At 40.1% G+C, this 15,391-nt stretch overlaps 1 protein-coding gene across 3 annotated transcripts in view; it reads right to left on the reverse strand.

Annotated features, from left to right (window-relative positions):
* BTBD8 (BTB domain containing 8) overlaps positions 1 to 14,782 on the reverse strand; it is a 37,294-nt gene extending 22,512 nt beyond the window's left edge. Inside the window, exons 1-4 of one of the 3 annotated variants that reach the window (XM_052801228.1) lie at positions 14,517 to 14,782; positions 14,245 to 14,430; positions 3,716 to 3,987; positions 2,712 to 2,829 (exon numbers count right to left, since the gene is read on the reverse strand). In XM_052801228.1, the coding sequence (XP_052657188.1) occupies positions 2,712 to 2,829; positions 3,716 to 3,987; positions 14,245 to 14,430; positions 14,517 to 14,626 (686 nt within the window). In that variant the 5' untranslated portion in view covers positions 14,627 to 14,782. Of the gene's footprint in view, positions 1 to 2,711; positions 2,830 to 3,715; positions 3,988 to 13,991; positions 14,122 to 14,244; positions 14,431 to 14,516 lie in introns of those variants that run through there. The other 2 variants (XM_052801229.1, XM_052801230.1) reach the window with 2 other exon arrangements.
* Between the last annotated feature and the right edge of the window lie 609 nt (positions 14,783 to 15,391).

Here is a 15,391-nt window from a genome sequence, read left to right on the forward strand (position 1 = left end):
TTTTAAATTTTTTCTATACTACAGAATGTGTATTTATTAAAATGAAAAGAGAAGTATAAAACTTCTCTTACTCAAAATTGGCTGGCCACCTACCAGCACATCATAAAAGTCAAACAAACTTCGTACTAACATCTGATACAACAATATGATGTGTGTTTCCAGCACTGTTTAAGAAAAGCTATCAATTACTGCTGTTTAGACTTACCACCCTTGTATACTTAAAGGCATAAGTGGCCATAAAGGGGCTAATTTGATTTACTACTACTTCCATCAAAGACAATAAAGAAACCCCAGACCCGTAGTCTGTGTATCTCAGTATCTCCACGAGTATCACAGTCTTCGAAAAACCAGATGAGAAGACCTTTGCAACAGGAGCTTCTCAAGGTGGAAGTGGAAGGGCAGAAAGGAAGAGAAGATGGTGGACGAAAACTGCTTTATGATTTCACCCTTCCAGCTTTACAGCAGTTATAGTGTTAGCTTTTATGTATCTTATCTGGGCTATCGCAGCTGTAGATAATATTCTCATACATACAGTTTTTTCCTGATACTTACTAAGCTTCCTATTATTTATAAAATTACTTTATGTAATGTATTTCCTGTGGCAGAAAAAGCAAAGTGTTATATCAAGCATGAGAATCCTTTCTCTTACATGTATTTTTTGGCTCTTAAAATGTTTCAGAGCACTCTCATTTTGCGTAGGAAGAAGTAAGAAGAATGCTATTTATAGTCTTTTTTGTAGTTGTTATATATTCTGGAATCTCTCATCTCTCTTCCCTCCTCCTGCTTCAGAAGTCTCAAAACTTTAAATTAGGAACTGCTTGCACATTCCTCCTGTGATTCATCCAGCAATAATAATAATAATAATGAAGCTTTTACAGAATGTTTCATTTCTCAGTGTGAAGTATGTCCACACGTAAATGGGCATTACATCACAACTTTGAGTATTTGAAATTTTGAATATAAAAACAAGATCGCATGTGTGTAAGATACAATAACACAATATCATGGTGATATGAAGTACACTATCTCCAATTTTGTTATCCTCTTCCAAATAAATTTTAGAAATGAAGAGGGCTAGATCAACTTCAAGAGCATAGTTGAAGTGGATATTTCAAAGACTCATTTTAAATAAGACAGCTACTCAGTAGAATATGGACAAGTATGTATTACCTAAATATACATTGATAAAATTTCAGCTTATAAAATACATGGAGATACCAAATTAATTTGAAGTAAAATTATCTCTGCTTTCCTACTGTCATGGTTTATGCCACAAGTTTATTACTGAACAAATTTGACTTGCTCCACTCAGAGCTCTGTAAGAACACAACACAACACAACACTAGGAAGATGTAACTTGGCAACTCGCTCAGAGCACTGCTGCTCACACTGTAGTCTGTTGGAAGTTCATAGGACTTAATGAGAAAGTAAGGAATACTGAGATAAGTGGGTGGGCGAGTGTGGGGGCTTAAACTGTCTTCTGTTTGAGAACCTAAAAAAACCACCTTAAAATAAGTAAATCATACTGGTGCTTTCACCACAGTTATACCCAAAGTTAGATTTCCCTTATTGACTCCTACTGTTCACATGATACAGTACTAAAATAAGCAAGTCTTGTGCCTGTTTCAGAACATCCTTGTTTTCTCTATGATTTACTCCATATTTTTTGATGCTGGTTAGAGTAGATACATTGCTCTAGGCAGCAAATGGCCTAAATTAAAGAAGCTCTGCTGATGGAATCTTTTTGTTGACTTTCTTTTTGCATAAATTATTTGTTTCACAAAGTTACAGACCTGAGAACATGTCGTCTTACAGTGTAGACCAGAAGAAAGAAATCTGTCTAATTACACTACATTCTGGAAATGTAGTATATATCCTAATTCTATTATTTAAAAAAATAAAATACCCCCCACCCCATTATGACATATCTTCTGCAAAGATATTTGTAACATCAGTAATATAACCCCCCCCCACTGGTTTTGTGTTGAGAAAATATTAAAAGTGGTAAAGGTTTTTTATAATCTCTCTGTTATTTATATACTCAAACGGAACAAAATACAGGCTGTCTAGTTTGCTATCTCAAATGCAAACAGACTCATATCAAAGGTACAAGGAATGGTACTGACACTTTAATTTGCTTTCCCAACCTACAGAAGTCCAATAAGCCAAAGTTCTTAAATGGTCTTGGACTTCAGACCTACTAAAGGCTGCTGACAATCTTTACATCTACAAGACTGAAGTAATGAAAGTAGAATCAGATTCCGTATGCAGTTCTGAAGAGCAGAAAAAAAAAAAAAATTTACTACTCCAGAAACTTTCTACCTGTATGGTAATTTTATTCAGCATTAATAGCTGAATAGTTTATTGATCGATCTTTCATTTTCTTCAGAGAGCACAGATTATTTAAAAAAAGGTTAGCAAAGAAAACCTACACAGTATTTATACATGAGTATGTACTCATTATATGAGTTTACAATGGCAATCTTAGAAGTGCTAAAAACGCAGTTGTTTTCACAATAGTTGCTGTTAATGAGGTAAATAATTTTCCTTAGTATCAAAGTATGGCCACTTCTCACATAAGACCTAAAAACTATAATGGTTCACAGATAGATAACAGCACCAGCAATAACTTACTATAGATACAGAGTACCAGCAGCATTTTATACTAGAAGGATTTTGGTTGAAATACTTTACAGTAAATACTTATGTACCTGTGAGCTTGAAAATCTTTGCCTTCTATGCAAATATTAATATCTGGACAACAGCACTTCTTGTAGAGCATCATTAAGTCTTCTCCTAACACAGATGCAGTTTCTAGTTTGGAATTACCTGCAGATGGAGAGAAACAGCTATTTTCACTTTGTCCAGTGTAGACTAGACTACTGACAGTACAGACAACTTAAAATATTTGAAAAGAAGAATCTGACATAATTAATTTTTTTAAACATTGCATATTCAAGCTAGAATTTTCCTTGAAAGGTTTTCTAGACCTTGCATTTTACTTCTTGTTTTGACTTGAGATATCACAAGTTTGACCAATGCTTCATATTTGACATCTATAGAAGTGCTACAGTTACTCTTTTGTAAGATTATGTAGCCAGTTCATTTTTTCTACAGAGATCTGGTAACTCTGCAATAAAGTAGACTCTGAAGAAGTTCAGGGTCATGTAGTGCTACAAGCTTCTGCCTGAACAGATTTGTTGCTTGATCCTGTCTTACTGACACAGCTGTAGCAGCCAACACTTCTGGTGTAGATGCAGTTACACATTTCCTTGTGTTACTTCATTCATGGTTGTAGTAGGGAAGATTCTGAAAGATTCCAAAATCCTCATAAAACAAGTGGAACTACTGTAATTTGCTAGAAAAGGAAAGGAATGGAGAGATTCTGCTCTGTGGAAGTCCCACGTGGTGAATACTCAAGTTTGCCGTATTACAGAGAAAAGACTGGACACAATGCCAATGAACATGCCCGATGCCTTGCAAGTCCTGTCTTATTATGCTGCGCATTGGCTGGGAACCACTCCTGCCAAACTTCTGCAGCAATTCATTTTTTCAAAGTGTGAGAGAATGAGGTAGACCATAGCAAAGAATATCCATGTAACTTGTGTTATAAAAATAGCTTTTATCTTTGCCTGCATTTTTACATCTGTGTAAGTCTTTGGATCATTATTTAAAAGACAAAAATAAACAAACAAAAGTATAATTCCAAAGCTACCTGCAGTGGCTTTGTTGCTTTCTGCATCAACGACTACTTCTGCAATTTCATCTTCAATACAGGATGAACAAGCAACTTCTTTCTGCACAGTTCCACTTGGAGTATTCTGATCAACAGGTGGTTTTTTACCATCTCCAAGACAATTTACATTTGTTTGAGTATTCTGAAGAGTAGCAATGTTGTTTTCTTGTGTTAATTTGGGTTCCAATACTTTTTTCATCATAGCCAGCTCCTCAGCTTCTTTCAGATTTTTATCAGATGAATATACAAGCCTAGAAGATGACAATAAGTTTACTCCTGTAATTTTTTAATTAATCAAAACAAACAAATAAAGACCAACTTTTTTTGTCTAACAAAGTTCATGACCAGAAAACAAAAGCTGGACTCTACAGTGCTTAATAATAAAAAATCCCTTTTTAAAACTCTATCTCTGGAAAACTTATTTCTGCAATGCTTGAAAAAGCATAAACAAGCATTACAAGTAAAATGTAGTATCAGGTTAAAAGGAACAAAGGTTTCTCTCCCTCACTTTGCTTTTTAAATCAAACTTCTGTCTGCTCTTTATAGCTCATCTGCTATAATAATCTACTGGCAAAAGCAGAAGCAAGCTGTATCAGTAATAACAGATGACTGATTTATAAATCTTAGAATAACCAAGAGAAGGCATCTGATTGTCCTTTAATATAATGACATTTACAAACTCCAAAATACAAACCTTCTAACATCCAGGTTACAAGTACTTAACCATAAGAATGGTATAAAGATATAAATGAATGGCATTAGAGATATAAATTTTAATTTCAAGGGAAGTGCTTGAAAGCATGAAAATTTGCAGTTAAGATTACCCAAGAGCTTTCACTTTGCCCATGTAATTCCAGCTTCCCACTTTCCCATCTGTTTCACCAGCTTATTTTGGGCTCAAGATCTGGAAAGGCTAACAAAGCCCACAGTCTGTGACTGCAAAGATCTTGTATTTATAGAAAGATACTGCACTCTAGCAACTTAATGGAGCCTTAAAAAGTCAATGTGAACAGATAACATGCTTTATCAGTGCTTTCATGCCATATAGATGAAGTTAGCAAAGTTTAACAGAAGAGCTACAGTTACTTTGGATTTAGCAGACATGTACTTACAGATCTGCATTTAGTCACTCATTCTATGGCAAAGAGGCTTTATTGTCAATACTGGGAACGTAGTAATTTGAGTATGCTATTTGAACACTGTCCTCTAAAGGGGCAGAGAAAACATACAAAGAAATCTTCTTTCTTCTTAAGTTCTGTATTTAAAGGATTGAGTTAGGTAGAATTTTTTTGTCTGTGTGATACAGGTTTTCACCAAGAGAGAATGACAAGAAACAAGAATGTAGGGAATGGGAACTTTAATATTTTATTATGTTTTGAAAGCAAGGGCCAGGAGAACGTGTGACAGGAGCAATAAAATTTCACATTGAAAGAGTAAGATTGGTGGACCCTCTTTACATGTTTTTTTAAGGTGGTTGTACCTGTATGTGCTTTCAGGACTCCTAACCTGCGAATTTGGCCCAACCACCTATTGCTTTTCCTATTTACAGTGCTTTCCAACCCAGTGTAACAATAGCACGAGGGAAAGACAATAACATGCCATATTACCAAGAACAGGACCACAGGTTGCTTACTGGAACAGGGAGACTTGCAATTCTTCAGAAAATTCAAGACCATGACTTCCACACATTTTCCCCATTCACTCTGCTTCTCAGTACTTGACATTTGTATGTTTAGTAGGACTATGGCAGTAGGACTCAAGAAAAGAAATTCAGAGTAGAAACCCAATTAACCTAGACTTTTCAAAATTCCACAGAAGTATTCTTAAGTTTTGTCTTCAAGTTGTTTCTCCACATTAGATCTTCCAAGAATGTCACTTAAAAGTCACATAGAAAATGCCACTACTAGACAAAATCCAATCATTCCCACTTTATCCCTGCATCTTCACTAGATGGAAGCAAATACCACAATTATGGAAGTAAACTGGTAACACATACGGAATGTGAAAAACTGCAGGAAGATCCCTAGTAAGGGTTTCATGTTAGGTTAAATTTGCACTGGAACTTTACTTATTCACCTTTCTGTTGCTGCAGAGCTATTACATATTCAACAGGTAAAACCAGTACAAATTGACTTTGAGGGAGAAAGATGATTAGCGGCAACAGATACACTGCTTTGTCATAAATTAATTATTTTAATTTTCTTGCTTTCTGCCAGTACCTGAAAAACATATCCATAGGGAGTCTGATTAGCTAGGCAGTGAGGCAACAATCTCCTGGGAATCCTCAGGGTATTTTCAGATAATCTACATAAGAAACCTCAGGAATGCAATTTTATTATCACTAGGCTTAAGTCAATAAAAATGGCACCCTTACCACAACTAGAAACTCTGTAAATAAAACACTTACAGTGGCATGTTGTTAAACCAGAACTAAGTAACTGATTTCTAGATCTGAAAAAGTTATTCTATTTGAAATAAGTTTTTTCCCATAAAAAGTCAAGGAAACTTGATTATTTCAGTTAACATTTAAAATCCAGCCACGATCCTGGATTTATTACTTCCAGAAACTCAGCAAAATATCTGTATACTAGAGTCCTGCTTAATACAGACTGTAAATGTACTACTTAGAAAGTCTCATGGAAGCATCCGTTATTCTGCTTCACAGACAGCAATAATGATTTTGGCACATCTTTTAGAAATTTTCCTTTATCTCAGCTAAATCCCATTAGATGTTCATTCCAGAATGGAAGATTCTGCAGTTTTCTACAAGCTGTTATAGAAAACTTGCCTTGGCAACACCCTTTATTTTATAGGCTCATTTCTAAAGGCTGAGTGAAGTCTTCTAGACTGTCTTCTACAGAGTATCAAAGGGTGCCTTCCTGCATGAATGAAAGCTAGGGAAATCTTTCATCCACAGCAAAATGCATAGCTCGGACCTTGGAGCTCAGATGTTTTAGTGATAATGTAAAATCATCTCTTTAAAACACAGTTGCTGTAAGAAACCAGGACCCTTACTGCAGAATTATGATATGAATAGTTTTTACTGTTCCAAACCTCCTGAGTAGGCATCATTCGATGTGACACCTTAGTTTAGTAAGTTAAAGTACAGAAGATTACAATTCTGTAAAGTTACAAATTTCTTCTTTAAATCAGATAGAGGTATCATCAGGAGGTCTTAGAGCTTGACCAGTTTTGAACTGAGTTAGGTATTTACAAGAAAGCAGTTTTCATAGTCATCTGAACAATCTAAGACAACATAAAAAATGTTCCAGTTCTTCCAACATCCCTAATGATGATCAGGAAAGTAATAGATTGTACTCACTGTGACCAAACAGCTTGCTAGAACATAAAACCAGTATGGAGTTATTTTGTTTTTGTAACAACACATAGCCTACATAGACATCTCAAAATGCACTTTGAAGAAAAGCATTTATGGGTAGTTTGCAAAGTACTAAGAAAACATGTAAGTAGCCCAACCAAACTTACTTTTGCGCATGTAAAGATTTTATCCAGAGTTTTGTTTTTAAAGGTATCATGAAGTTACCTCTCCTCTCATTCCAAATCACTTAGGCTAAATTCTTTGGGAAGTTTCTCAGCCTTAGAGCTCTCTAAGGCCCACCTCTTTCTATCAACTGTTGATGCATGACTCCACACAGTCTTGAAAACCATACAAGTCTCATTAGAAGAACAATCATGCATTCTGTTCTCAGAACAGCCACAAAGCCAATACTGACTAGAATCAGTAAGACATTTTTATGCTTACTAAAAATATAAAAAACATGATCACAAGAAAATCCTAAGCCAATAATTTTGGTTGCAAAAGAGTTTTGAGTTATGATGCACTTCTTTGGTCCTTCGAGTCAAGAGGTACATTTCCTTACTGTGGGCCACACCCACTGTCTGAAAGACTGACAAAATCCCAAACAGAAATGTTGTATGCCACTAATGACCATGGAAATAATACAAATAAGAAGGGAAGTGAAAAAGGGCAGTTTTATTTTCATGAAATACCGTATTTAAAAGCATGAGGAACCCATTTTTATTGTTATTTCCAAGAACACTGAAAGTCACTGGAATTAACACCATCATCACTAAACTTTACTGAAAGCTGTTAGAACAGCCTTTTCCATTGTCCCAAAGTGGTCGTCAACCAAATAAATAAATAAATAACATTTCTCAACTAATTAGGCATCCGCCTTTCAAATGCTCCCTACAGCAGCATCCACTTGCTCCCAGTGAGAATTCTTCACCAAGAGCCCATCTGGAGAAGAGTTACCTGCCATCTTCTCCTTACCCATGTTCTCCTTAAATTTATACATACACACACGTCATTGATGTCACCAGAGAAGTGCTTTTGAGTTCTCAGACACTAGCTGTTTAAACAGACAGGATCTTGTACATTTTGTTATGGATATGTTGCATATATGCCCAAATTTGTAGAGCATTAGTAAAGAGATTACAAAGTAGGCTTGAACAAAAGCTATTAATGCCAGGGGAGAGGTGTTTTGTTTGGGTTTTTTTTTTTAAATCTTGGATGTTTTTTTCTGTCAGCTAGCAACACAGACTGATTGGTAATGTTAAAATCTATCAAAATCAGAAACTTCTCCATCATAAATACTATGGATAACAAGCAGCTGTCAGCACAACAGTCTGACACATAGGATAAGAGGAAATTCTGCTGTTTGACAGCGCATCAGTTTAATTGCCCTGAAAAAAAGATAGTATGGTAACTTTAGAATAGAGGGACAAGTACAGATGCCCAAAACAGGATACTTACTTGGTAGTGTGGGGGATAATACAATTAATAAAAACAAACAAAACAAATTATGATTTTCTTTTATTTACAAGTTGTATAGATACTGTGTATTGTTTTCAATAGGAACTTGGTATAGCACATACCAGAACCTCATATAGTAACTAGATGAGCATTGAAAAATCTTCTGTACATGTGTAAAATACCATATTACACAGTTTTATTTAAATAAAGCTATGTGTTGTCACAATTAAATGCCAAAATAAAAACAAGATCTATTAACATTTGTTAATAACAATAACACTGAGAATGTAGGAAGTCTCTAAACTACTCCCTGCCCGCGGTTTTAATGCATTGATGTCTTTAGCAAACCCAACTGCAGCAAATACTCTCACTGCTGCATTTAATCTTGGTGGGCTTGCAAAAATATTTCAGCAATACACCTATAGCAGTGAATCTTTGTTAGTGCAAGTTAGGCATGTCGTATGCACAACTTCAACCTATCTTAATCGCTTCAGATTCTTCCATTTCCCTTTAGATTTTCTAAAAGAACCATCTGCTTGATTTTTGCAGCTAAGATGGTTATTTTAACTTAATTGATTTCTTGAGACAAGTATTTCAGTAATTTCTCATGAGATGCAACATCAACTGCTTTGCTGCCTCACACAGGTGCTGATTAAATTTTCCGATTTCTTGTGAAAGCTAAGCATTTCAGACAAAGAAGAAGAATCTGGACCTTAAGCAGTCATGGTCCCACTGAAAGGTTTCTACCCATTTCTCACAAATTGAATTACTTTTTTTTCTTGGGGCATAAATCCATGGCATTGTTACTATGTTTTCCAAAGCAAGATGTTAATATCACACACATACCGACTATACTGCAAGTTGACAGTTTAGCTTCTCAACTTCCTCTGAGAAACTGAGATTAGATATAAACACAGATCAAAAAAATAAATCCAATAAGAAAAAAGACAAACTCATTGTTTCTATGTATGTGGAAAGGAGATAAGCTTGCCATTCTTTGGCATGTGTTTAAAGCCTGTTTTCATCAAAAGAAACAAGTCATCATGGTGAAGGCTTTCTTCCCACAACAGGACATAGAATAAAATCTAAACTACAAGCTTCATGTAGTATCTTACTTATTTCCCTCCCTCCTTCCTTGCTTAGCAAAGTCTAATTATTCTCAATGACTAGCTTAGCTCATATTTATAACCACAACAAAGTAACTTGGTGCTGTAGTAACAAACTTAGACCAGAGAATATGGTTGTATAAATGAAAGCCATTAAGTTAGAACAGCTTAGCTATTCAGAGGAGCAAATTCCTTAATCCCTTAACTTGGGAAATAAACACTTTGGTTCACAATAATTTGTTCTCAACTTTCTCAGTTTTCACTGTTCACTGGAGATAAGCCTTTACAGAGCATTTTAACTTCCACAATTCAGGATTTATTGTTTCACAAAGTTTAAGACAGTCATGTCAAATCTCCCATGTTACCCATATTTGTAGGCCGGGGTTTGTTAATTCCATTTCTTTTGGGAGGGATGATTTTTTTCAGCTGTATTGCTGATTGTCTTAACGCAAGGAAAAGAATAGTTGTTGAGCCAAAAAATGCACCTGCAAGTGCCACAGAAAGCACTTTTTGCAGTTAGCTTGTTTTCAAGTTACATGAATCAGTCACTCAGAGAAGATACTCCTTGCATGGTAGGGTATACCACATCAACAGGCACAAGTGATAAGAGGATAAAAGGGAAGGACCATGTCAGAACAAACTGTATAACCCACAGAATCTCAAGAACATGGGAGGCATGCTGTTCTTCTGAAATAGAGTGGCCTGCAATCATAACCCACAAGAGGGGAATGCACAAGCCTAGATATTAAGGGTGATTGCTGAGGCATAAGTGTAAAGGAATTCAGTGTACATGAGCAGAAGTCACATTTGTTTCTTCCAAAATAGCCAGTATCCAATGGGGATTATGACAACCTAGCAATCAGCAAGAATAATCTCATACACAGGTTATTTAAAGAAGTATTTCCCTTTCCCACTGCTTTGTAATCCAATGCTATGGAACTGTATTCAAAGAACAAATATTCACAAACAAGTTGTGTTGTATTTGGTGCAACTGCTTTATGAACACCTCACATGCAAGAGAAGGTCAAGCTGAAAGTAGAGCTAAGCCATCATCTTCTGTAGTATCAGTCTGATGTCATGTAATTTTAACAGGTACCTGACCTTCTGGCTTGTTCCCCCCCCCCCCCCCCCCGAAAAGGTTCTGATAGATATGAGCAACAATGAGATTGCAAGAGGTGTGACTAAGTGACAGATGAAACTGGAACAATGCTATAGGGTATCTGTTGTATTAATAGCAGTTGCTACAGCCTAAGATTTTTTCTACAAAGGAAAGGTGTGCATAGAGTCTACAGAAAGAAGTTGCTGTTGCCATGCTGTCTAGTTTACCTTCAAGAATGGTTTTGCCTGCACTTAAGCCAGATGTAGCATCCTTCTACTGCCTGGTGCAGAACTATACAAACATAACACGGTCGAAGCCTTGGCTGTCTACTTTGAATCAGCTGCTGGTACTGCAAATTAACCCCCATGGCAGTAAACATCACAATGACAATTGTATTCCTTTGTATTTGACCCGTATTTATTGCTTTTTAACTGGATGTGACTGTCAGCACGTCCTTCTCTGTCCTTTCTTAAATCAGATCCCTTTAATACAAATATCAGGAGACAATGAGGGTAATAACTAGATTTTTATTTCTAAAGCTATATTTTTTCCAACTTAAAGGATAAAAAGCAGTTTGGGTCTCAGCAGGCAACCTATTAATGATCCGCAACAGGCTGTTGTCCTTCAGGGATGCTAAGTTTCTCTCTTCTTGAGGCAGACTGCAGAACCCTGCTTGAGCAGTAATCTCCTGCCATCGATGTACTTGCAATTGTTGACCTTTTTCTAGTTGTGTTATGGAGAGTGACGGAAGGCTACTGGAGGGCAGAGTCAGTATTACATTAGCTTCATCAGGCAAAAACACAAGGTGAATGGCGTCTACAATATGGATGCTGCATTTCTCAGTGACCAGCAGTTTCTTGCTGGTGTCCTCAGACAGTGCAAGTATAGGGAGGGAAACAAAGCAGTGCTTGCATCTATTTCATGCTGAGGCAATGCAGAAAGATCAGCGTGGGGTCACCATGTCCTCCATCCTGCTCAAAAATGCTCAGAAGTTTGGCAAGAGGAGCTGCACAGCCTTCAGCACGCAAGTGACACATAGCCCACATCTCTCCTGATTAAGAGAGACAGAGGCCCAAAGGAAGTACATCTCACTGAGATGCACACCAGATATAGCTTGTGAGAAAAAAAATCCCCAAATCCCCAAGGAAAGATGATTTTTGCTTGGGAAGATAAAAGAAAAGCTGAATACAAACAGGAAAAGGAATGAGATTTTTTTATAGCTTTGATGAACTCTTCAATACTGTACTAGTATTCCACTTCTCCTACAGGGAAACAATATTCATTACCAGAATACCTAGTACTTTTGTAGGAGACTACAATTTTTTCTCAGGAGCTCAACTGCAGCTACAGGTCTTTGTTACAACTCATCATGGCTATTCACACGCTCCAAGAACTAGGCTAGCTTCCAGTAAACTTCAGGTTGTAATTTAAGGCACTGTTTTGGATTTGTGAAGATCTAATTAATTTGCATCTTAACGATAACAAACCACTGAGATTCAACAGCCACTGATACTAGCAGAAATTATAATTTGAACAATGAAATTAGGCTATTTTCAACCAAAGCTGCTTCCTTTCCTTGGTCCAAAGCAGTTCACTGTGGTCAAACTCCAGTGCATTCTGGGACACAAATTTTCACAGAATGTGCTAGGTTAGGGGATTCAAAGGCTGAAGTATCAAACAGCACTGAAGACAAACTTATGAAAAACCAACCATCTTGCAAAATGCCCTTCATACATAGCTTAGAATATATAGGGGGGTTCATTTGAAGAATCTAAACTCACAGTGAAAAAATAAAAGGCTTATAATTACATGAGCTGGTTTGAGTTTAAAGGTGTTTTTCAATACCATGTTTTTGAGAACATGCAGGACTCTAGAGATCATTACTAGCCTTCCAGCAAACACAGACAAAATTGAAAGCAAGTATCAGTGAACTGTAGACATATTAAGTGCTTACCATTAGGAAAACAAAGGAATGATACAACAGTATATTAATAATTAAAATAATTATTCAAAATAATTTTCCCCGATTTCCAAGTTAAAATAATTTGGATTTTTTAAAAAATATGCATTGTCATGCTTCTGCATGAAAGTCTTCTGTACCACCACTTACATGAATGTGAAGCAAATTAACGAAATGGAAGAAATAATGGCGTTAAGAAAAATACGAAACAAAACCCATGTTGTTTTGTTTCTTACCTCTTCTTTTGCTAATGCTCCTGCCAGACTTTGACAGTAACCTAACAAATGCCAGTTTATCAGCCTGTTCAACTACAATGATTCCGTGGTTTAGATATTACTCTCAGTTCAAAAAGTTCTTTCATACTTATTAAAACTTTAGTACTCTGAATACATTTTTTTAGCCATCTGCTGCCTTATTTACAAATTTAAGGAGAGAATGAGTGAAACCAATAGGGAGAGGTCAGCCTAGGTTATATTTTAGGCACTAAACTTTAAAACTGCCAACACCTTCCCCTTCCTCTTGCCAACAGTTCCAGGAGCCTGCAAGTCCATACATTTTCTAGGCACATCCTGAATTAATCTGAAATCCCAGAATGCCTACCACTGCTCCCGTGCATGCCCCAAAGTGCGGATCGGCTCTAACATCGACGCTGTTTTATAGAAGGTAGGTGGCACCACCACAGCTTTGTTAGAGAAAAACAAGTGCTGCCCAGTTCTTTGAAAGAAGGATTAGAGGCACTTAGGGGCAAGAAGGATTGCAAGGTCTGGTGGCAGCACCGGCCGACACCCCTGATGTACTCACCTAAGGCCTGGAGCAAGACAAGCGAGATGTCAGATACGTGGTAATAGCTGGCAATGGGAAAACACAGTGGCCCTTGTGCCAGTCCCTGGGGAGCTGCCAGCCCCCACGCTGCACCGACAGTGTGGCATGCCTTGCTCTGGGATCTCAGTTCGGTAGGAAAGCTGTGCTTGTGTTTGGCCTAGGCCATGGATCACTGGGACTTAAGTGATGACCACGCAGTTTCTAATGTGATGCATCCTCTTGATGTATCTTCATCTAACTTGATGAAGTCCTCCTAGCTTTCCAGATTCATAACTTGTTGTTTGTTTTGTGTTTTTTTGTTTTTTGTTTTTTTTTTAACATGACACTAGAGTGGTTTTTCTTTGTTGTTTTCATTCGGTAATCTTGCTAACAAGGGTATTAGTAGGCACAGACAATTTTAAAGGATACATTCAAGATTTTTGCTGGTTTTTCTCTTGTTCTATTACAAAGCCTTACATACCATAAAAAACATGCTACGGTGGAGAGTATACCTGTGTGCTGTCAGCAGAGGGACGAAGGCAGAGGGAAATTAGTAAGTTACAGGAAAGTCCTCTGCAAACACTGCAGGAAGGCTACGAAGATACTGCTCTGAACGGGAAAGCTTTAGAACAGGCGTTCATACTGGGGAAAAAAGAAGAGGAAGGACACAGGAGAAGTAGTGCTGAGGCCAGCCCCTAAGCCCGAGGAGAGCCAGGCTGGTGCCCGCTGCCCCGGCGCTCCCGCCCGACGCGGCCGCCCACTCACCGCAGGAAGCGCCGGAACTCCGCGGGCCCCACGCCGTCCAGCCGCAGCACCTCGCGGGGCGGCCGCCCCCGGCCCAGCCCGGCGAAGAGCCGCGGCGCCCGCGCCAGCAGCACCACCCGGTGCGCCCGCAGCGCCGCCTCGCCCACACGGATGGTCACGTCGGAGCGCGTCCCCTCCGTCAGCAGCCTGCGGGAGCGCACCGTTACCGCCGTCTCCCCGCCCGGCCCGGCCCGCCGCCCCCCCCCCCGGCTCGGCCGCCGCCCCGCGCCTACCTGCCGAGGTCCTGCCGGAGCTGCTCGGCCAGCGCCTGCTTCAGCCGCTGCCGCTCCACCGCCGCCGGGCCGGGGCCCTTCGGCGCGGCGCCGCCGCCGCAGCGCGCCATATGCCAGCAGCCGCTCCGCTCCGCGCCCGGCGCGGCAACGGCGACGCGGGGCGGGGACTGAGAGACGGTCCCTTAGCGACGCCGCCGAAGGGGCGGCCCGCCGTATTCACGAAAACAACCAGGGCGGCGCCTTCCTTCCCGCCAGCGCCGCCGGCAGCCAAGGCACCGTCTCACGGCAAGCCGCGGGAGCCCCGCGCTGCGGGCTGCGCCGCCTTCCCCGCTCCCTCTCGGGGGGCGCGGCCAGCAGTGGCCTCCGCCAATGAGGGCCAGCGGCCCTCCGCCTGGCCCCGCCCTTCGCCGCGGGCCCCCCGGCGAGGGGCGGGAGGACCCGGCCCTCCCCGCTTCCCTCCCCAGCGGCCGGGGCGGTACCGCCCTGCGGGGGCGGGGCCGGCAGGAGCCGCGGCTGCCGCAGGGAGGGAGCCCTCTGCCGGCCGCCGCCCCGCGCCGGGCAGGGCCCGGTGTCCCCGCCCCGGTCCCCGTAGAGGCCCGTGTTTTCCCTGCCGCTCTCTTTCCGAAAAGAGTAACGCCATCGCACGTAACTGGTGCCTGCCCCGACCGGGACAGCAGCGCCGGTTGGTTTAAAAGCAGAGCCTGGCTCTGGGTTAGCGCCCGTTACGTGGCCACCTGCTGCACTTCTGGCAGAGAACAGGAGCACCGGCCCGCAAGCCGGAGCTCCGGTGGGCAGCCCTCCGCGGTCGGGCTGGCGGCCAGCAGGTCCCAGCCAGCGGGTGGGTGCTCCTCAGGAAAAACCGTGCTCCCCAGCGC

This window comes from Harpia harpyja, chromosome 11 (assembly GCF_026419915.1).
Source record: "Harpia harpyja isolate bHarHar1 chromosome 11, bHarHar1 primary haplotype, whole genome shotgun sequence".
Classification (NCBI taxonomy): Eukaryota; Metazoa; Chordata; class Aves; order Accipitriformes; family Accipitridae; genus Harpia; species Harpia harpyja.